Source organism: Mustela lutreola, chromosome 10, assembly GCF_030435805.1.
Source record: "Mustela lutreola isolate mMusLut2 chromosome 10, mMusLut2.pri, whole genome shotgun sequence".
NCBI classification, from domain to species: Eukaryota; Metazoa; Chordata; class Mammalia; order Carnivora; family Mustelidae; genus Mustela; species Mustela lutreola.
Genome location: NC_081299.1, coordinates 108,655,100 through 108,678,902, shown reverse-complemented (window position 1 = coordinate 108,678,902; position 23,803 = coordinate 108,655,100). Strand labels below are relative to the sequence as shown.

General features: G+C 41.3%; 1 protein-coding gene and 1 pseudogene across 6 annotated transcripts in view; one reads left to right on the top strand and one right to left on the bottom strand.

Annotated features, from left to right (window-relative positions):
• Positions 1–23,803, top strand: part of TUFT1 (tuftelin 1) — a 48,316-nt gene that overhangs the window by 9,281 nt on the left and 15,232 nt on the right. For 3 of the 6 annotated variants that reach the window (XM_059137582.1, XM_059137583.1, XM_059137581.1), the window contains exons 2-5: positions 15,719–15,793; positions 16,183–16,284; positions 20,811–20,897; positions 21,435–21,524. In XM_059137582.1, the coding sequence (XP_058993565.1) occupies positions 15,719–15,793; positions 16,183–16,284; positions 20,811–20,897; positions 21,435–21,524 (354 nt within the window). The remainder of the gene's footprint in view (positions 1–15,718; positions 15,794–16,182; positions 16,285–20,810; positions 20,898–21,434; positions 21,525–23,803) is intronic. The other 3 variants (XM_059137584.1, XM_059137586.1, XM_059137585.1) reach the window with 2 other exon arrangements.
• On the bottom strand, positions 23,047–23,766 carry LOC131810023 (prefoldin subunit 1-like; annotated as a pseudogene).

Genomic DNA, 23,803 nt, shown 5'->3' with positions numbered 1-23,803 from the left:
CTGCTCCAGAAAATAGCTAATGGCACCAAGCAGAGATGGGCCTGGGTTTCCCTCCTTCGCTCTGGGCTGGAGTGTAGGTTGAGGTTCATGGCCTTGCAGACTGGATTCTCTGGTTTTGGAGGCTGAGGTGGCAGAGAACCCTAGATTTGTTCACAGGCTTCGTTTAGACAATTTGGCTCACCCACCCTCCTCCCTGTGTCTTCCTAGAGCTCCTTGAGAAAGTAATGCTGTCTCGCCTTTGTGAAGTGATTTATGGTTTGCCAAGCACTTTCACACTATCCTACCATCTCTACCTGTCCTGCCTTAAATGTAGGCAAGGTACTATTATCACTACCATTTTGCAGATAGAAAACAGGCCCTTAGAGATAAAGTGATTGCTCAAGTGTTAATAGGTGTCAGTTTGACTCAGACCCCACCTCCAGCTCTGGCACTTTTTCTTGCCTTCTCTTAATTTATGTGTTTCACTAGACCAGTGCCGCACACATTTTCTGTTCCTCAAGTTTAAAACACTGTAGAAGCATTGACTGAAAGTCTCTTTACTCCTTTGTCCTCCTCTTGTTTAATGTGTATACATTCAGTGCCTTTCTCATTGCTTACGTTCTAGAAATGCCGTGTGGCATGGTGGCTGGGAACACAGACTCTAGAGCTATAGGACCTGGGTTTGAATCCTGGCTCTGACCTTTGCTAGTTATATGGCCTGGGGCAAGATACTTAATGTCTGGGCTTTGATTTTCTCCTCTATAAAATAAGCATGTTAATAATAACATTTGCCATATAATATTATTATGAGTATTAAATGAGTTAATATATTTAAAGCACTTAGCGCAGAGCCCAGTAGGGCTCAGCACATAGTATTTGTTATATATAGGAATTGGCAATGACTATGAACATATATGTGTGTGTATATATATATGTACTTAAATAAATAGGAAGTCATTTTTTTTTTTATGATTTAGTGCCTTGCTTTTTTCCTGCTTTATCTTGGAGATCATTTTCTGTTAAATAAATAAAAGTTTATTTACCAGCAGTGTAATATGCCACAGTGTGGATGATACCATACCCGCACCTACTGGAAGGTAGTTCTGCTGTTCCCAGTTTGTAACTATTGTAAACAATACTGCTGTCAACAGTTTTATACATGTATCTTTGGTATTTTCATAGCGCATCTTACTAAAAGTAGAATTACTGGGTCAAAAAGTTTATGAAATATGCAAATGCTTTTTATTAATATTGCCAAATTAACTTCCCAAGATCCCTGTATGAACTTAAACTCTAACAATACATGAGACCAATCCTGGACTTTATCGGTATCTTTATTATTTTTTTAAAAAGATCTTATTTATTTATTTTGTGAGAGAGAGCATGAGCAGAGAGGAGGGAGAGAGTGAGAGGGAAAAGCAGGCTCCCCGCTGAGCAGGGAGCTCGATGAGGAGCTAAATCCCAGGACCCCAGGATCGTGACCTGAGCTGAAGGGAGACACTTAACCAACTGAGCCAGCCAGGTGCCCCAGTATCTTTAATATTTGCCAATTTGTTGGTCTACAAATGCTATTTCTGCAGGATTTACATGAGGAAAAGTCCATTGCTTTACTGAGAGCCAGAAAGAAGGCTTGAGTATATGGGAAGTTTTAAAGCAAAGCAATAAAATGGACAGCTGTGCACTGAACACCCAGCTTAAGAAATAGAACATTACCAATCTTCCTGAAGCCCCTGGGGTCCTCCTTCCTAGTTCATAATGCTCTGCTTCCTCCACAGAAGTGATCACTGTCTCGAATTTTGTGTTTATTTCTTTGTTCTTTATTATACTTATCCTACTTAGACGAGTGCTACAGTGCTTGGTTTGGCACGTTTTAAACTTTATATTCATGATATTCTCTATATTCTCTAACTTGTATTTTTTTTTTTAATTAGTTCATTAATTTAAATATTGTCTACACCAAATGTGGGGCTTAAAGTCATGACCCTGAGATTGAGACTCTCTTGGTCTTCTCAATTGAGCTAGCCAGGTGCCCCTTCTATAGCCTGCTTTTAAACTTACTACTGCTAATTTGGAGATTCATTCATGTTGATGCATGAAGCTGTAATTCAGTTATGTTCACAGATGAATACTAGTTCACTGTACTAGTAGACCAGACTTTATTCATCCATTTTGTTGTCAGCCGATCATCTGGGCTATTGCCCAGATGCTGCTGTGAGCATACATTTGCTTGTTTCCTTTTTACACTTTTTTTTAATTTTAATTTTTTATTTATTTAAAAAATACTTTATTTATTTGACACAGAGGGAGACAGAGTGAGAGAGGGATCACAGGAGGAGTGGGGGAGGGAGAAGCAGCCTTCCCACTGAGCTGGGAGCCCAATGTGGGGGCTTGATCCCAGGACCCTGGGATCATGACCTGAGCCGAAGGCAGACACTTGACAACTGAGCCACCCAGGCACCCACTCTTCTTTTTTAAAATTTAAATATTTATTTATTTATTTTAGAGAGAGGGAAAGAGAGGGGAGAGAGCATGAGCAGGAGGGGCAGAGGAAGAGGGAAAGATAATCTCAAGCAAACTCTGTGCTGAGCACAGGGCCTGATGCAGGGCTTACTCTCACAGTCCCTAGATCATGACCTGAGTGGAAACCAAGAGACAGACACTTAACTGACTGTACCATCTAGGCACCTCTCCTCTTTACTACTGCTGCTACTACTACTATACTATTACTATTTGTTGTTGTTGTTCTTTTAAAAAAAAAAAAAGATTTATTTATTTATTTGAGAGTGGGAGAAAGAGAGCTTGAGTGGGAGGGGCAGAAGGAGAGGGAGAGAGATTCCCAAGCAGACTCCAAGGGCTGAGTGTGGAGCCTGACAAGAGGCTTCATCTCAGAACCCTGAGATCACCCGAGAAACCCAGCATTAGAGGCTTACCTGACCGCACCACCCAGGCACCCCTACACTTCTTAAATTTACAATTTAATGAAATTCTCCCCAAGATGATAAGTCCTTATTTTTTTATAGCATTTCCCTAATTACTGGTGAGATTGAGCATCTTTCATATATTTTTAACTTTTACATGAAAATTTTTTCCAATAATAGATTTTATTTAACCCAATATATGCAAATATTATCATTCCAAGTGATCAGTATAAAAAGAAATTGTTCAATTTTTTTGTACTATGTCTTTGTACAGAGAGCATCTCTATTTGGACTGGCCACATTCCAAGTGGTCGATAGCCACATGTGGCTAATGGCTACCACATTGGACAACATAGTTTTTGATAGTGAATGACTTGACTTAACCGACCCAACTCCCTATATTCAGACCAGACCTGTCCTTTATCTATCAATCCATATGACCCTTCTGTTTACCAACTGATTTATTTATACGTTAAACTTTAAATTTTATTATACCATTATTTTTAATTGAATTATAATTGACACACAATGCGACATTACTTTTAAGTGTACAACAGAGTAATTCAACAAGTCTATATGTTATGCTGTGCTCACAAGTGTAGCTACCTTCTTTCTCCATGCAGAGTATCTTTTCATTAGTCTATTAGCTACTTATATTTCTTTTCTTTTTTTTTTTTTAAGATTTTATTTATTTATTTGAGAGAGAGACAGTGAGAGAGCATGAGCGAGGAGAAGGTCAGAGGGAGAAGCAGACTCCCCATGGAGCTGGGAGCCCAATGCGGGACTCGATCCCGGGACTCCGGGATCATGACCTGAGCCGGAGGCAGTCGTCCAACCAACTGAGCCACCCAGGCGTCCCACTACTTATATTTCTTCTTAGAGTTACCTTTCTTAGACTTTGCTCATTATTTTTGTTTCCCCTCTTTTTGTGTTTGCTTTTTCCAGTGTTTCCTATTGCTTCACTACACTGAGAAGTTTGTTTCTCAAAAGAGAGGGAATTGGGGAGATCCTCCATCTCATCATCTGGAATTGATGCAATGTGTACTTTTTGAGAACCTACTTAGGTCAGACACTGTGCTAAATAAGCTTATGACTTTACTGGGGGAGATGCATAAATAAGTATTTATAAGGGGGATCATTGTTACAGTGTACAATATGTATGCATTGAATGCAGAGAGCAGGCTCTGACTGGGGAGTGCTGGGGCCGAGATCCATGGAGCAGGGATGCCTGAGCTGAGAATTCTCCAAAGAGGAAAGGGAGGGGAAGGGACCCAGAAAGAGAAAGCAACATGTGCATTCATGGGGAGGTGAGACACATAATGCATTGCAGGACTCATCAACTGTAAGAGATTTGGGTTTGGTTGCCTTCCTACTATTAGATCGGGTAAGTTTGGGATAGAGTGTAGGGTACAAGTAGGGTAGTGGGAGGAGTCAAGACATTATGTGGTATAGACAGTGATAAGCCTAATTCTGTGGGGATTTTAATGCCATGGGGAATTTTAATTTTTTTTTTGAATTTTAATTTTTTTAGGAGATTTTATTTAACAATGACCTACATACAGAAAAGTGCATGTACCATAAACGTACAGTCAGTTAATTTCACAAACTGGACATATTTTCCGACCCAGCATCTAGAGGAAGAAACAAATCATCAGCACCACAGAAAGCCCTGCCTCTAGTCATTATCCCCTTCTAGTCAGTACCTTCCCCCATCTTCCACAAGTAACCACTATCGTGACTTTTAAAGTATATATTAGTTTTGCTTGTTTTTATACTTTTTATGTAAGTGGAATTGTATAGTATACTTCTGTGTCAGAATTCTTTTACTTGGGGAGCCTGGGTGACTCAGTTGTTAAGCGTCTGCCTTCAGCTTAGGTCGTGGTCTCAGGTTCCTGGGATCATCCCATATCGGGCTCCCTGCTCAGCAGGGAGCCTGCTTCTCCCTTTGTCTGCTGCTCCCCCTGGTTGTGCTCACACTGTCTTTGTCTCCGACGAATAAATAAAATTTTCAAAAATGGGGTTTTAGGGGCACCTGGCTTAGTCGGAAGAGCATGTGACTGTTGATCCCAGGGTTGGGGGTGTAGAGATTACTTTAAAATAAAATGTTAAGCAGCCCCTGGGTAGTAGAGTTGGTTAAGTGTCTAACTCTTGGTTTCAGCTCAGGTCATGACTGATCCCCGTGTCAGGCTCTCTGCTCAGCATGGGGTCTGCTTGAGATTCTCTTCTCTCCCTGCTCTCTCGCTCTCTCTCAAATAAATAAAATCTTTAAAAAGTAAAGTAAAATCTTTAGGTGGTGCCTGGGGGATGCAGTCAGTTAAGGGGCTGACTCTTGGTTTTTGACTCAGGTTGTGATCTCGGGGTTGTGAGAAGGAGCCCCATGTTGGATTCTGAGCTCAACACAGAGTCTGCTTAATACTCTCTCTGTCCCTCCCCCACGTTCTTGTTCTTTCTAAAAATACACAAGTCTGGAAAAAATAAAATCTTTAAAAAAAGAAGAAAAATAAATAAAAATAAAGAGGCATCTGGGTAGCTCAGTCAGTTAATCGTCTACTTTCAGCTCAGGTCATGATCTCTAGGTCCTGGGATTGAGTCCTGCATTGAGTTTCCTGCTTAGCAGGGAGTCTGCTTCTCTCTCTCTCTCAAATAAATGAAGTCTTAAAATTTTTTTTTGGTTTCATGTATGTATGTATGTATGTATTTAAATAATCTGTACATCAAACTTTCGACCCTGAGATTAAGAGTCACATGTTCTTCCAATTTAGCCAGCCAGGTGCCCCTATCCTTTATATTCTGGAACATTTGGATAAATTCTAATTTTTGGCTATTAGGAGAAATGCTACTGTGAACAATCTAGTATCATTTTTTATGGGTAGAATTTTTGTGTTTTTTAAAATATTTTATTTATTTATTTGACAGAGAGAGATCACAAGTAGACAGAGAGGCAGGCAGAGAGAGAGAGAGAGGGAAGCAGGCTCCCTGCTGAGCAGAGAGCCCGATGCGGGACTCGATCCCAGGACCCTGAGATCATGACCTGAGCCGAAGGCAGCGGCTTAACCCACTGAGCCACCCAGGCGTCCTGAATTTTTGTGTTTTTAGGCGGAACATAGGTATACATTTCTGTTGAGTAGATAAATGGGATTAGAATTACTATGTTACAGGGTTTGCAAATGTTCATCTTTGGTAGATGTTTCCAAGGAGATTATGGTTATGAGCAGTCTCACCATCAGTATAGGAGAGTTCTGATTGTTCCATAGCCCCCCAACACTTGTTTTTTTGTTTTCATTTGTAGTCATTCTGATGGGTATTTTGTAGTATTGTCTTTCGGTTAGTGTCTAGCTCTTTGATGATGATGACTAATGAAACTGAACCCTTTTTAGATGTTTATTGACCATTTGGATAACCTCTTACGTGATGTATCTTTTGAAGTCTTTTGCCCATTTTTCTGTTGGGCACCTGTTTTCTCTCCCTTTCTTTCCCTCCTTGCCCTTTCTCTCTTTCTTTAAATATACTTCTTATTCTGGAATATTAAGTTTTTAGGAAAGTTGTAAAGATATTACAGAGATTCTCATACAGTCTTTGCTCAGTTTCCTCCAGTGTTAACACCTTACATAACCATGGTGCCTTTATCATAATTAAGAAAATTAATGTTGATACAACATTGTTGTATCATTGTATGTATACATTGTAACATGAAATGTTATATATGTAACATATGTAACATAATGTTATATATGTATACATGTAACATTGTAATGTTGATACAACAAAGTACAGGCTTTATTTGGACTTTGCTGGTTTTTCCACTAATATACTTTTTCTGATCCAGATCAAGTCCAGGATACCATGTTGTATTTAGTTGTTTTTTTTTTAAAGATTTTATTTATTTATTTGACAGAGATCACAAGTAGGCAGAGAGGCAGGCAGAGAGAGAGAGAGGGAAGCAGGCTTCCTGCGGAGCAGAGAGCCCAATGCAGGGCTCGATCCCAGGACCCTGAGATCATGACCCGAGCCGAAGGCAGCAGCCCAAACCACTGAGCCACCCAGGCGCCCCTAGTCGTTTTGTTTTATAGGAATTCTTAATATATTCTGAATATTCTTTGCCAGATAAATACAGAGTGATTACCTTCTCTGTGGATTATCATGAGTTCTAAACTTTAATACAGTCCAACTTATCAAATTTTTTTTATAGGGAAGATTTTTTTTTTTCTTTTTACATTTAACTCTACAATCCAGGGACGCCTGGGTGGCTCAGTTGGGTAAGTGGCTGTCTTCAGCTCAGGTCATGATCCTGGGGTCCTGGGATTGAGTCCCGCATCAGGCTTCCTGCCCAGCAGGGAGCCTCCTTCTCCCTCTGCATGCCATTTCCCCTGCTTGTGCTTGCCCTCTCTTTCTCTGACAAATAAATAAATACAGTCTTTAAAATAAATAAATAAATAAGCAATCCGCTTGAAATTGATATTTGTGATATGGTGTGAGGTAGAAGTTAATATACATCTTTTTCCAATGAGACACTTTTACTTTAGCTTGTAAGCATATACTGCGGCAGGTATTTTGAAGAGGAGCATTACATCAAATTTTGAGGAACTGAAACTTTTGCTGATCTGCGTGTTTTAATCACTGTGTTTTCACTTAAGCATCATACTGTCCATCTTACCAACTAATAAGGGGGAGAATAAATCAATACACACAACAAATGAAAGCCAGTGTCAGTGTTTGAGCACAAGTCCAACTGTTCCAAAGGTGATTCTTTTTCTGCAAAGAAGAGAGAAAGCCAACTGGGCTTGAGGGGTAATGGACCAGGCAATAAATTTGGTGATGATCTAGGTACTGTTGTGTATCATCTCGTTCTGTCAAAAGAAAACATATTTTCTGAAATAAATAAATATGTTAGAAATAAAAAGAACTTGACAGTAATCTACAAAAGTGGGGGCAAGGGAAGGAGTTTAGTTTGAATACCTAAGTTTATTTGGTTTAATCTATTCAGTGGCATACTAGTGGCCACTAAAAGCCAATTTTGAAGAATATTGAGTATGATGGACATTAACGATGAAATATGAAAGGGAAAAAGCAAGTATATAACTTTGTACAGTAGTATGTTTTTAAAAAATTGTATAGAAAAATTATAAGGAATATGCTAACATTTTAATAGTGACTATTTTGAGGTAGTAGGATTATAAGTACTTATTTTCTTCATTATAGTCTTTAATTTTTGTTCCTGAAAGTATTAATTAAATTTTTATTAGATAATTGTAGATTCACATGCAGCTATAAGCAATAATAGAGATTCCCCATCCCATCTTGCAAAACTGCAGCATGCCATCACAACCAGAATGTACTTCATGCAGTCAAGATACAGCATATGTCCATCACCACAAAGACACTTCATGTTGAAACTCACGCATACTTCCTTTTCACCCATCTTCTCTTTACCTCCTGGCAACTACTAGTCAGTTCTTCATTTCTATAATTTTTTCATTTCAATAACCTTAAATGAATGGAATCATACAGTATGTAACCTTTTGGGATTGGCTTCTTTCCCTTGCATAATTCTCTGGGAATTTATGTATGCATCAATAGGGATGTGTACAACAATAGGAAACAAACAATAATTTGTTCCCTTTTCTTGTTGAGTAGTAAGTAGTCCATGATATAGATACACCACAGTTTGTTGTCTGCATTGAAGGGTACCTGGTTTGTTTCTAGTTTTGTAGTATTACAGACAAAACTGCTATAAACACTAGCGTACCTGTTTTAGTGTTAATGTAAATCTTCATTTCTCCTGGATAGATGTCCAGGAGTACAACTGCTAGGTCATATGGTATTTGTATGGTTTAAAAAAAAATTTTTTTTTTTAAGATTTTATTTATTTATTTGACAGATGGAGATTGCAAGTAGGCAGAGAGGCAGGCAGAGAGAGAGGAGGAAGCAGGCTCCCCATGGAGCAGAGAGCCCAATGTGGGCCTCGTTCCCAGAACCCTGGGATCATGCCCTGAGCCGAAGGCAGAGACTTTATACCCACTGAGCCACCAGGCGCCCCGGTATTTGTATGGTTTTTAAAGAGACTGCCAACCTTTTTGTTCTGCCCCAAAGTGGCTGTCACTTTAAATTCCCATCTGCAGTGTGTGAGGGATCCAATTTCTCCACATTATTCTCCACAGTATTTGGTGGTGTCACTGTTTTTTGTTTTGGCCATTCTGATAGGTGGTGTAGAATGGTATCTCACTGTGGTTTTGATTTGTATCACCTCAGTGACAGTGAACATCTTTTTATGTGCTTATTCACATCTATATATCTTCTAAAGTGAAATGTATTTTCGTGTCTTTTAGCCATATTCTAACAAAATAATAAGAAACAGAACTTTATGTTCATGAGAGATACTGGTCCGTAATGTTTGTTTTTCTTTCTTTTTAATTTTTTCTCTATTATTTTTTTTTAAAGATTTTATTTATTTATTTGAGAGAGAGAGAGCATGAGAGGGGAGGGGGCCAGAGGGAGAAGCAGACTCCATGCTGAGCAGGAAGCTGGATGCGAGACCCGATCCTGGGACTCCAGGATTATAACCTGAACTGAAGGCAGTTGCCTAACCAGCTGAGCCACCCAGGCGCCCCTACTTTCCTTTCTTTTAAAAAAAATTGTCTTTGATCTTTTCTGTGTTAAATTTTATTCGTTTCTTCTCTTATCTTTATTATTTCCTTCCTCCTGCCTGTTTTGGGTTTAATTTGTTGTTCTTTATCTAAAAGTGAGAAGTCTACATTGTTGATTTGAGATTTTTTTCTTTTCTAATATATGCATTTATTTATTTTTTAGAGTAATCTATATGGCCAGTGTAGGGCTCAGACTTATGACCTTGACCGATCAAGAGTTGCGTGCTCAGTGCACCTGGGTGCCTCAGTCAATTGAGCATTCAACTCTTGATTTCCACCTGAGTCATGACTTCTTGGTAGTGAGATCAAGTCCATCGTGGGACTCCTGCTCAGCAGGGAGTCTGTTTGAGATTATTTCCCTCTGCCCCTCCCCCTACTCCTGTGCTCTCTTCTCTCTCTCTCTCTCTCTCTAAAATAAATAAATAAATCTTTAAAAAAAAGGAGAGAGAAAGTTTCACGCTCTACTGATTGATCCAGCTAGGTGCCCCTTTTATGTATGCTTTTAGTGTTAGGAATTTCCCTCTCAGACTGCTTTACTTATTTTTTTTAAAGATTATTTATTTATTTATGAAAGAGAGAACAGCGTGAGTGTGAGGGGCTGAGAGAGAGGGAGAAGTAGACTCCCCACTGAGTAGGGAGCCCAATGCGGGGCTCAATCCCAGGCCCCTGGGATTATGACCCAAGCCAAAGGCAGATGCTTAATTGACCGAGCAACAGAACTGCTTTAGATATGTCCCACAAAGTTTGACATTTTGTGTTTTCATTTTTCTTAAGTTCAGTGATTTTTAAAATTTCTCCTGAGATTTCCTTTTTTTTTACATTAGTAAGTATGTACCCTTTTTTTACATTAGTAAGTATGTACTGTCTTTTTAAATTTTTATTTATTTATTTTTTAAAAAGATTTTATTTATTTATTTGACACACAGAGAGAGATCCCAAGTAGGCAGAGAGGCAGGCAGAGAGAGAAAGGGGGAAGCAGGCTCCCCGCCGAGCAGAGGCCGATGCGGGACTCAATTCCAGGACCCTGAGATCACGACCTGAGCTGAAGGCAGAGGCTTAACCCATTGAGCCACCCAGGTGCCCTATTTTTATTTTATTTATTTGAGAGTGAGAGAGTGAGTGAACACAAGTGGGGGGAGGAACAAAGGAAGAGGGAGAGAAAGAAGAAGCAAACTGCCTGTTGATTGTGTCCCTGGATATAGGGGTCAGTCCCAGGACCCCAAGATAATAACCTGAGCTGAAGTCAGACACTCAACCACTCTTAAATGAGTGGTCTCCACTCAAGTGCCCTTGAGACTTCCTTTTTGACCAAAGAATTATTTAGGAGTATGTTGTTTAGTTTCCCAGTATTTAAAATTTTTATTTTCTCTTTCTGTTACTTCTAGTTTGATTTCATTGTGGTCAGATAACATGCTCTTTATTATTTCAGTTCTTTCAAGTTTGTTGGTTTGTTTTATGGCCAAATTATTGTATATCTTACTGTATGTTCTATAGGTACATACAAAGAATGTGTTACTCTGCTACTGAGGGGAGTGTTCCATAACTGTTGATTAAATGGTGTTGGTTGGTGATGTTGAACTCTTATATGTCTTTGCTCATTTTGGCCTAGTTCTATTAATTGCTCAGAGATGCATTTTGAAGTCTCCAACTATAATTGTGGGTTTGTGTGTTTTTCCTTTTAGTTCTTTGGTTTTTTTCTTCACATATTTTTTAGCTTTGTTGTTTGATGCTTATCCATTTGGGATTGCTATGTTTTCTTTGTGTATTGACTCTTTTACATTATATGACCCTCTCTGTCTCTGATAATTCTCTTTGCTCTGACATTTACTATATCTGATATTGATATAGACACTCTTGCTTTCCTTTGATTAGTGTTTGCATGATATATCTATTCCCATCCTTTTGCTTTTAACTTGCCTATATGTTTATGTTTAAATGCTTTTTTTTAGACAGCATGTATTGATTCATGTTTTTTAATCAACTCTGCCAATCTTTTTTAATTGGTGTATATAGACCACTTACATTTAATGTAATTATTGCCATGGTAATTCTGCCATTTTATTTTTGTTTTTCATTCTCTATTTTTCATTTATCTGTTTTATTTTCCCTGCCTTCCTGTGCGCTACTTGACAGCTTTTTAGGATTCCATTTTGATTCATTTGTTGTTTTTGATATTAATCTTTTTATATAGACTTTTTAATGATTGCTCAAGGTATTACTCTTATATAATAATTTATATAATAAAACTTTTCACAGTATACCAGTGTGCCGTTTTACCAGTTGAGTGAAGTATAGAAACCTTACCTTCCTTTACCTTCTCCCATTCATAATATAATTAATTTAAATATTATCTCTATTTCTTTCTAAAAAAGAAAAAACTTCTGTTTTTTTTTCTTTTTTTTTTTTTTAAAGATTTTATTTATTTAGAGAGAGAAAGAGATTGGAGAAGGGACAGAGGGAGAGGGAGATGGAGGATCTCAAGTAGATTCTCCACTGAGTGTGGAGCTTGAGTGGGGCTCGATCTCCCAACCCTGAGACGGTGACCTAAGCTGACATCAAGAGTTGGAAGCTCAGCCAGCTGAGTCACTGAGGTGGCCTCTCCTCTGAGTACATTTAGAACTGAATCAGTGTCATAATTTTATCTTCAACCATGAAATGTATTTTAGAAAGCCCAAGAGGAGAGGGAAAACCTATTGTATTTAACAATGTTTTTGCTATCAATGTTGTTTTTATCTTCCTGATGTTCCAAACTTCCTTTTGTACTGTTTCCTGTATGTTTGAAGACCTTCTACAACTGTTCTTTTTTATTTGTTTGTTTGGGGAGAGAGAAGGGGAGGGAGAGCTCTGGAGGCAGGGAAGGGCAGAGGGGAGAGGGACAGAATCCTAAGCAGACTCTGTGCTGAGTGCAGAGTCTTTCATAGGATGCCGAACCCACATAGGGCTGGATCCCAGAACCCCAGATCATGGCCTGAGCCAAAATGAAGAGTCAGCTGCTTAACTGACTGAGCCACACGGATGTCCTACTTTTTTTTTTTTTTTTAAGATTTTATCTATTTGTTTATTTATTTATTCATTCCAGAGAGAGAGCATGAGAGTGGTGGTGGAGAGGGGAGCAGAAGGAGAGGACAAGCAGACTTCATGCTGAGAGCACAGAGCCCAATGTGGGACTTGATTTCACGATCCCGAGATCATGACCTGAGCCAAAATCATGAGTCAGACACTTAACTGACTGAGCCACCAGACTTCTCTACAGCCATTCTTTTAGTGTAGCTAAAATATTGGTAAGAAATTCTCTCAGTTTTCCTTTACCTGAGAACATCTTGATTTCCCCCCTCATTCCTGAAGATTTTTTGGTCATAGGATTGTTGATTAAGAGATTTTTTTCAGTCCTTGAAACTAGTGTGCCATTTTCTCCTGGCCTTCCTGGTTTCTGATGAAAAATCTGCTTTTTATTCAGGGTGTTTTCCCCTTATAAGTAAAGTATCTTTTTTTTTCTCTGACTTGAAAAGATTTTTTCTTTGCCTTTAGTTATCAGAAGTTTAATTATGATGTGTCTTGGCATGATTTGCGGGTCCATCCTGTTTGGAATTTGCTCAGCTCCCTGAATCTGTGGGTTTATATCTTATGTAAAATTCGGTAAGTTTTCAGCCATTATTTCTTTGAGTACTTTTGCAAGTTGCCTACTTCCTCCTGTCCACCTGGAATTCTGATAACATGTGTGGGTGAGGTAACTTTTCATAGGCTCCCTTCTAGCCTAGTTGTTTGTGCTCTTTCAGTTAGAATGCCTGGGTTCATACAATAAACCAGACTTGATGATCTTCACTAGCTAATAATGACCTCTTTATTTTGGCTGAGGGATGCCCCAGGTTTCCCCAAATGCCTCCAGGTATGGAGAGGATGTTATAGCCAAAGTGCCTGTCTGTGTCCTGGGGAAAAAGAGTTGGCAGCCACTCTGGCTATTTTGAAATCATTTCCTCTTCTTTCTTGTGTAATGTTCTCTTGACCTAGATGTCATGGAGTACTCGTATGCATTCAGAAAATACTTTCCTGTGTAAAGGACTGGGGCAGACAGCAGCCCACAAGGAGTTAGCAGAAGGGGCAATTCCTCCTGAAACATGACTAACTGAGAGGCAGGTGCCATGGGAGGCCCTGTAATGCAGAGGGAGCTCGGGGAGGGGAAGGTATGTTTCCCACGGGAGGTAGGGAAGTGTCATGGAAGATGTGGCATTTCAGTGTGAACTCTTGAGGGCCTTGCGGATGTCCCATGTGAAGATGGGAAGAAAGGACATTTAAGGCGAATGGTGGAAGCAAAGTCACCAAGGTGGAAAAGCCCGGGATGTATTGGACTGGGGGAATGAGGAGCAGTAACAAAAGAAGTGAGTTGACCCAGGCTCTGGAGGGCCTGATATGTCCCCACTAAGGATCTAACTTGTATTTGGTAGGAATTAAGTGTTTTTGTAAAAGCAGCTACATTGCTAGGATTGGGAAGCCCTAAGAGTCATGTGGGAGTGTCTTCCATCTGTCCCAAATTTGGGTTCATTTCCAGAAGTAGGAGGAGGCTAATATTTGAGTACCTCTTTCTTATGTGGCAAAGAACAACCTCCATACACTTTCAGTTAATTTTCAGCAAAACCCCCGCTAGTAGTGTTGGAGGGTAGTGTTGTCATTTTATAACGAGAACACTGAGAATTAAGTATCTAACCACAGAGAGTGATTTCTTCTCTCCCAAGTTCTTTTCCTTGCACAGGAAGGACTGTTCCCTGCCCAGAGAAGCCTCTCCCAGCTCCCTCCATGGAGCACATTCTTTCTTCCTCCTTTCCTTCCACCAGTCATTTGGAATGTTAGGAAGGTTCCTTAAAACCATGTTAAGGACCTCAAGGTCACTGTTGTCCTTGGGTAGCTCAGCATCCATCTTCCCATCATTGCCTGGGGGAAGCATATACTCTCTTTTCATGCTCTCATGGTATCAAAGCTGGGAGGAACCCTAGAGATACATAGTCCAACTCCTGATTTTTCTGGTGCAAGCCAGAGGCCCAGCAAGGCTACATCTTCCATCCAGCTCTACAAAGAATGCAGAAGACTGGCAGGGTTGGGTCCTCTCTGCCTTGCTGATCCTCTCTTTAATGTTATTACCCCAGATCTCCACCACCTGCTTTTTCCTATTACCATAGGATTTCCCTCTCCATGTGTTCTATTTGACCCACAGTTTGTGTTTTAAACCTTCTTTGATTTAGGCAAGAAAACCTGCTTCTTCTTTTGAAATGAGACTCATCTGTAAATAGATATCTATTGTCGTGCCTTCTTTCATTTGGATAATTTCTGGATGTCTTGTAAAAGCAGGGGCTTAGGGTGCCTACGTGGCTCGGAGGGTTAAGCCTCTGCCTTCTGCTTGGGTCATGATCTCAGGGTCCTGGGATCAAGCCCCGAATAGGGCTCTCTGCTCAGCAGGGAGCCTTCTTCCCCCTCCCTCTCTGCCTGCCTCTCTGCCTACTTGTGATTTCTCTCTCTCTGTCAAATAAACAAATAAAATCTCTCTCTCAAAAAAAGCAGGGGCTTGGGGGCGCCTGGGTGGCACGTCAGTTAAGCCTCTGACTCTGGGTTTTGGCTCACGTTGTGATCAGGTGGTGAGATTGAGCCCCACACTGGGCTCCGCGCTTATTGCTGAGTTTGTTTAGGTTCCTCTCTCCCTTTCACTCTGCCCTCCAACTGTCTCTCAAATAAATAAGTAAATCTTAAAAAAAAGGAGGGGGAGGGTTTGGATTCAGCTTCTGTCCCATAGTTTGGTTCAGGAAGGGTATCCTAGGCTTGTAAAGTGCGTCGGTGGCTTCCTGGTTGGCTGTCAGGTGCGGGAACCTTGGATTGGGTGTGCCTTCGAGGCTGGGAAAACGGCCGTGCGTGCAATGTGCTATAATCTGAGGATCAGGGTGGCTAGCCCTTCTGGAGTTCCGTGGAGCAGCATGCTGGACAGTCTCTGGTGTGGCATCAAGAGCATGGTCAGAGGCCCCAGGGACATCCTGCCACCCAGGAGTGACTGCTCTTAGGCAAGCTAATGTCCCCTTTCCAGACCTCAGCTTTTCTGTCCAGTGGTGCCACTCCACAGGGCTGGCAAAAGCATCCCTGGGCCAGTCCCGGATGGTGAAGGTAAGGGGTTATTGTTGCTGTCATTGTCATTATTAGGGCAGCGTGGACATTCTCAGGCTGACTCTACAGAGAGAACTGACAGGAGATGAACTTGAACACTTAGCCCAGAAGGTAGGGAGGTTTCTGGTGGGGTGAAACCTCTCCCTCAGCCAGTTCTCCTTCCTTGCTGCTGACTTCCCATGCCAGTGCTGCCGGGAGCCAACTCCGCTGCTGCTCAGGATCACCTTTCAGACCCACCACCTGACCGCGGCATTGTGCATGGCTTTGAGATGAGGGGAGACCCCACTGAAAGTGAAACTAACCTGCAATTTCTGCTAATTTCCCCTGTCTGGTGTTGCTGCTGTGTGGCTTCTGGTAGGGGTTCTGAAGTGAATTTTATAGGGGAAATCAGACTAACCCTTTACATCTTCTAAGGAGCAGGTATTCTGCATTGGGCAAGGGGCACATGTTCCGGGCTTGTCATGATTTCTGAGCCATTTTTCTCTCTCTCTTTCTGGCAGGCGGGCAGGAAGACCTATGCCATGGTGTCTGGCCGCTCGATCAGTCATTCCCTGGCCTCAGAACTGGTGGAGTCCAATGATGGACATGAGGAGATCATTAAGGTAAGCTTAGTTCACCTGCACTCTTTCTCTCTCTCCTCTCTCTCCTCTCTTTCCTTATAGGCCTGCAAGAGGGAGTAGCTGACTTTGCCACAGGGTTTGACTAGGAGGAACCAGGAATGCTAGTTCCTGGGCATTTCCCTGTAAAGATCTTAATTAACACCAGGAGACCACAGTCAGTGTGTGGTGATTTTGGTGCAACCCAGCCCCAGGCAAGAGAATGGATGAGAGGACCTTTCCAGGTGCCTATCTCACTATCCATATTTAGCTTCTGGAGGTTGTGAAGATAGGTGGGAGGTGTGTTTAGGGAACTTACTATTTTTTAATAAAGCAATTTTTGTTTTTTCTTTTTAAAAAGCAGCTCTTTGAGGTATAATTCATATACCATACAATTGATTCAGTTAAAGTGTACAATTCAGGTTTTTTGTTTTGTTTTTTAAAGATTTTATTTATTTATTTGACAGAAATCACAAGTAGACGGAGAGGCAGGCAGGCAGAGAGAGAGAGAGGGAAGCAGGCTCCCTGCTGAGCAGAGAGCCCGATGCGAGACTCGATCCCAGGACCCTGAGATCATGACCTGAGCCGAAGGCAGCGGCTTAACCCACTGAGCCACCCAGGCGCCCTTACAATTCAGATTTTTAGTATGTTCACAGAATTGTGCCATCATCACCACTCTTAATTCCAGAACATTTTCGGTCACTCCTTTCTGCTTCTGGCAGTCACCAATCTATTTTCTCTGTCTCTGTGGATTTGCCTCTTCCAGGCAGCTCACGTAAATGGAATCCTAGAACATGGGGCCTTTGTGTCTGCCTTCTTTCACTTAGCATAATAGTTTCAAGATCCAGTCATGTTGTAACATATGTCAGTACTTAATCCTTCTCATGGTTCAATAACATTCCCCTGAATGGATATATCACATTTTGTTACCCACTCATCAGTTGATGAACATTTGGGTGGTTTCCACTGTCTGGCTGTTATGAATAATGCTGCTGTGAATATTCAAGAGCAGGTTTTTTGTGGATATTTTCAGTTTTCTTGGTACACACCTAGGAGTGGAATTGCTAGGTCATTTGGTAACTCTGTATTTAATCTTTTGAGGACCTACCAGACTTTTTCTCAAAACATTTATTCCGTTTTGTACCCCAACCAGCAAGGTAGGAGTGTTCCAGTTTCTTTGTATCCTTACTGATACTTGTTATTATCTGTCTTTTTGATTATAGCCATTCTATTGCACGTGAAGCCATGTCTTGTGGTTTTCATTTGCATTTCTCTGATGGCATGCTTCCATATGCTGATTGCCTATTTGTGTATCTTCTCCAGAGAAATATTTATCCAAATCGTTTGCCCATTTAAAAATTCAACTAGGAGGCTCAGTTGTTAAGTGTCTGCCTTTGGCTTAGGTTGTGATTCTGGGATCCTGGGATCAAGCCCCACTTCAGGCTCCGCGTTTAGCGGGAAGCCTGCTTCTCCCTCTCCCACTCCCCCTGCTTGTGTTCTCTCTCTCTCACTGTCTCTGTCAAATAAATAATCTTAAAAAAAATTAATTGTAGGGATGCTTGGTTGGCTCAGTCGTTAAGGGTCCACTTTTGGGTCAGGTCATGGTCCCAGGCTCCTGGGATGGAGCCCTGCATCAGGTTCCCTGCTAATGGGAGGCCTGCTTCTCCCTCTCCTACTCACCGGCTTGTGTTCCCTGTCTCGCTGTGTGTCTCTCTCTGTCAAATAAATAAATAAAATATTTTTAAAAATTAAATAAATACAAATTCAGTTGTGTTTAAAGAGTTTATATGTAGGTACAAGTGATGATGTGGCCACACTTTCTCTATGGTCTTATCTTTGCTATATTTGAATTTTTAAATAGCAGTGAATAGTCCAAAAGACTTGTAATGATGAGTAATTAAATTGGCCAAAAAGGGTTTGGATATATGAATATTATAAATAAAACCTTATCATATTTGTTAAAAGAAGTCAATTGTGTTTTAATTTTCTAGATATAAGGGTTCCTTATATATTCTGGATACTAACTAGACCCTTATGATATATATGACTTGGAAATATCTAAAAAAATTTTCCCATTCTTTTTTTGTTTTTTACTTTCTTTCTTTCTCTCTCTCTCTTTTTTTTTAAAGATTTTATTTATTTGACAGAGAGAGAGATCACAAGTAGACAAACAGGAAGGCAGAGAGAGGGGGAAGCAGGCTTCCTGCTGAGCAGAGTTCGATCCCAGGACCCTGAGATCATGACCTGAACTGAAGGCAGAGGCTTAACCCTCTGAGCCACCCAGGCACCCCTTGTTTTTTTACTTTCATAATGATGTCCTTTGAAACAAAAGTTTTTAATTTGATGAAATCCAATTTATGTATTTTTTTTCTCTTGTTGGGTTTTTGGTGACATATCTAAGAAAGTCACAACCCAACCCAAGGTCACAAGGATTTATTCCTATATTTTCCTCAAAGAATTATAGTTTTAGCCCTTTGAATAGGCCTATAATCCATTTTGGGTTAATTTTTGTGTATGGCGTAAGGAAGAGGTCCAATTTCATTCTTTTCCAAGCGAATCTCCATTTATACCAACATCATTTGTTGGAAAGACTATTCTTTCCCCATTGAATTATCTTGGCATCCTGTCAGATAAAATCAGTTTAGGATATTTTTATTGTGTTATTATTGTTTCTGGACTCTCAGTTGTATTCCATTGATTTATGGGTCTCCTAATGCCAATTCCACACTGACTTGATTACTGTACCTTTGTTATTTTTGTTAACATTTTGTTAATACTGGGGCACCTGGGTGGCTCAGTCCATTAAGCGTCTGCCTTCAGCTCAGGTCTTAATCTCAGGGTACTGGGATTGAACTCCGCATTGGGCTCCCTGCTTAGCAGAGAGTCTGCTTCTCCTTCTGCCTGATGCTCCCCCTGCTTGTGCTCACTCTCTCTTTCTCTCTCTGACAAATAAATATAATCTTTTTAAAAAATTGTTAATATTTATTAGTATTTGTAATTTTGTTATTTTTCAGGATTATTTTAGCTATTCAGAGTCCTTTGTATTTCCATATGAATTTTAGGATCAGTTTGTCAGTTTCTGCAAAGAAGCCAGCTTGGATTTTGATAAGAATTATGTTGAAAGTATAGATCAATTTGGGGAGTATTCATCTGTTTTTTTTTTTTTTAATTCCACATATAAATGAAATTGTATGCTATTTGTCTTTCTCCAGTTAACTTATCTCACTTAGCATAATACCCTCTAGTTCCATCCACGTAGTATTTTTTCTTTTTGTTGCTATTGTAAATAGAATTGTTTTTAAATTTCATTTCAGATTGTCCCTTGCTAGTGTCTAGAAATTTTTTTGTTTTGTTTTTTGTATGTTGGTCTTATATCCTACAACCTTGCTACAACCTCTAATAGTTTTGGAGTGGATTCCTTGGCGTATTCTCTCTCTCTCTCTTTTTTTTTTTTTAACATTTTTGTTTTTTAATTTTTTTTTTTTTAATTTGACAAACAGAGATCACAAGCAGGCAGAAAGGCAAGGCAGAGAGAGAGGAGGAAGCAGGTTCCCCGCTGAGCAGAGAGCCTGATGACGGGCTCGATCCCAGGACCCTGGGATCATGACCTGAGCCAAAGGCAGAGGCTTTAACCCACTGAGCCACCCAGGCACCCATCCTTGGTGTATTCTATATAAATGAACACTTCATCTGCAGATGGAGATAGTTTTTCCTCTTTCTTTTCAATCTGAATGCCTTTAATTAATTTCTGTTTCTTATTCAAAGAATAAGAAGGGCCATTGTATGGCCCTTAGAGAAAGCCAAACCACCCCATAATTCTATCAATGTAGTCATTGTTGTTATTACTGTGTTGTGTATCCTCGTAGACATTTTCCTTCGCGCGTGGACATTTTCCTTTGCACGCTTGCGTGCGCGTGTGTGTTTTTTCAGAAGTTAAATTGTACTGTATATATTCTGTCCTACAGTTTGCTTGCCCCCCAACAATGTAATGCTTTAAATGTTGGTTTGTAACATCTTCTGTGTCCATAAATGTAAATGTCTGGTATTCTAATGGCTGCATAGTATGCTATTATAGACATACCACAATTTAAGTAATTCCCCATTGTGGGACATTATGCCTGTTTCCATTTTTGTAGTCATAAACAATATTTTGCTGAACATGTTACTACACTGTGAATGTCTTTTATAATACAGGAAATAAATATTTTCTTTATTGTGAAAGAGTCAAGCATGTATAGAGAAAAATGTGTAAATCTCTTTTTACAACTTCCTTTGCATAAATTTACATATATATATATATTTGAGTGTTTATGCCAGTTTGGCTAAATTTATTTCCTTAGGATAAATTTCCAGAAGTAGATTGGGTAGGTCAAAGAGTCAGTATCGTTCTCAGCCTTCTGATTTCAGTGGTCGAATTGGCATGCAGAAAGGCAGTCAGTTTACCTTCCCAGCAGCAGTGTATGAGCCTGCCCGTGTGCCATGAACTCACCAGGGTGTTCCGTAACTGAGTGGTGCTGTTTTCCTTATTGCAGGTGTACCTGAAGGGGCGGTCTGGGGATAAGATGATCCATGAGAAGAATATCAAACAGCTGAAGAGTGAGGTGCAATACATCCAGGAGGTGGGCCTCCATCCCTCTGTGGGAACCTCCCATGTTTTTGACTCCCTTCTTTTGTAAGGTTTGGTTCTCTCCCATCTGCTCCCTTCATCCCCAAAGTGCCACCAGGGCCCCTGGTGTCAGGTATCATTTCCTGCCCTTCCATCAGTCAGCCAATCCATTCACCAACAGTAGTTACCGACTACCGTGTGCCCAGCACTGTACTACCCCAGACATCATCTCTAAGACTGCTGGTCTTTTTTCCCCCGCTTTTCCTGACCCTCCCCTATAGCTCTTGTTGGCTCCTTGGCCCTTGTCATCATGTAATAACATATTACATGTTTCATGTGTTTGCCTTTCGCGTTGTGTGTCTCTGCAACAAAAATGTTCGCTCTGGCAGGCAGGGCTTCCTATTTGTGTAGGAAGGACTTGCCCCTAGCCAGTGCTGAGGGCAGGACCTAGCTCACAGGAGGAAGGGATGGGGATGGACACAAAGCTGGGTGAGGTGGTACGCTCTCTTTCCTTCTCCCAAAGCTCAGGCTTCTTGCCCTCCCCTCCCAGGCCCGGAACTGCCTGCAGAAGCTCCGGGAGGACATAAGTAGCAAGCTTGACAGAGATCCGGGAGATTCTCTCCGTGGACAGGAGATACAGGTAATAGGAAATGGTTGATGGTCGGATCCTCATGGAAGATGTTGTTCTAGGCAGTCCCTTTTGCCAGTCGAATCGTGGGTGCGGAGTCTCCCACCACTGCCAGGAAAGGCGCAAATACAGGCGATGTTGGCTTTCTTAGAGCACTCACAACCTTCAGTGCTCTCCAGCTGGTGGGCACTGGTGTTTACACCTATCAGCCTGTAAAAAGTATCCATGTTCCCAAAGCAGTGTATAAAAACAGAGCTTATGTAAATAAAATTACCATTAAGTTATTGGTGAAAACCTCTCCCCTGCAAGGATTCTGTGATCGCTCTATTTGCGGCATGGAGTCTCATGAAGCAGACACTTGCCTATAAATGTAAACTTCTTATAAGTCAATCTTGCTTAACTGGGATGGCACCATGGTGTGAATTGGAGGTCTTGGCCCTTGTGTGTTATTTGTGTATGTAGCTGTCTCTACCCAGGCACCAGAAGCTCCCTGAGGTTAGGGTTCATCCCACCCCGTGTCTCCGTAGCCCCACACTCAGCACAGGGTCAACGATGCAGAAGGTCATCAGTAAATGTCTACTGAACCTATTGGAGAGGTCTTCTTGAGATGAATGAGTAACCCTGGGATCTTGCTTTTTGGCTTTTCTAAAATTGGAGGCTAGAAGGGTGCTCAGGAGAACAGACCTGTCTCTTCCATTTCACTCTCATCCTCCTTTAGATGTTGAGTTTTATCTCCTTCATCTGTGTTTTGTTTGGGGAATGGTGGGGGCTAGTCTTTCTCCAGCAGCCCCTGCCCTCATTCTCCTGAGGGAAACAGTGACCTGGAAGCTAATGGCAGCAAGGTTCCTCTCTGGCGTAAGCGTGGACGAGGCTTGTGTGGTGTTTCCCCCTAATTCATTTTGCTGTGATGGAAGGTAGGACTTTCACTGCCTAAGCTCACATCTGGCGGCTGGGAGGTGCTTTGTGAGGTGACTGAAGAGCCTGATGTGCCCAGAGACAGGCCCGAAAGTCCAGGGCCCTTGCTTGCACAGACCAGGAGTCATATGGTGAATAATCAGGCTTTGGGCTGGAAGGGATTACAGCAAAGGCCGCTTCGCCTTCCGCTTTATGCTTCATCAAACCTTGTCAGGATCCCTGAGGGGCAGTGGAAGCTCTTTGTTGGTGGCAGGCAGCTGCATGTATTCCCTGGGCTTCCAGGAGTCAGCCTGCATGTTGTTCTGTGTGCTGAAAGGTTTTAGCCTGGGGTTCCCCTCATCCTCCCCACGAGGCTAGATAGAGTATTCCCTTCCAAGGCCACACATGTTTCTCCACTGCCTGTCCTCTCCATTTTCCACAGAGTGCTCAACGTCTTTTTTCTCTTCCTGCCTGCCCTCCTACTCGCCTTCCTTCCTTTTCTTCTTTCTCTTCCTCCTTCACTTCCCCTTCCTCTTCTTTCTCTATCTTCTCCACCTCTTTCTTTTATTCTGAGATTTGAATTCTTCAGATATTAAATGTTTCAAAGTTGGTTGTTTGGGTTGTTATTTTTTGGGGGAGGGGGGGAACAGATGCCTTTTATTGGTCTAAGCAGTGTAATGAGTAATAGGCTTGGACAGAGCTCCCCTGTCTGTCCTGGCTCCCATCTTCCCTCTCCTGGGAGTTGGTGATTCACCCCTAGGGGAGAAGAGTGTTCTGGGTAGGGGTGGCAGACAGAGCCAGGATAAAAAATACAGAGCTGGGATCTGAAAGGGGATTAGGGTGAAGTAGAAAATATAGGGTAACCAGATCATCCAAATAAAAGTCCGTCAGGGTAGAAGAGAGGCTGTTTCCCCACATGGGCCCCTCTGCCCTTGCCAGGAATGGGAGGGGGCAGGAAGCTTCTGCTAGAGATTTCCTACTGTGCCCTTCGTGCCATTAGCATCTCCCGGATGTTGTCCTCAGCTTCCTTCACACTCCGCTCTAGGTAGGATTTCTTCTGCTCTAATTCTTTAATTTTTTCCTCTGCTATTTTCTGTTTCTCTAATAGTTGACTGTGAATTACCTCCTTGGACTGAAGAATAAACATTCTTCCTACACCTTCATACATGTTAGTCTCATCTACCAAAGTCATAATCTCTGTATCTGTAAGATGTGCATGCTTTTTCGTTCTGTTTAGCTGTTCAATCTAGCTGTCTGCAAGCTTCACCTTCTGTTGAGTGTCAGTTACTTTGGCTTGAAGTTCTGTGAAGGTCTTCTTTAACTCCAGATCCACGGGAGCCGTCATCTTGGTTCAATCGGTGCGCCTGCGCAGTAGGATAAAACCAGTGTTTGGGCTG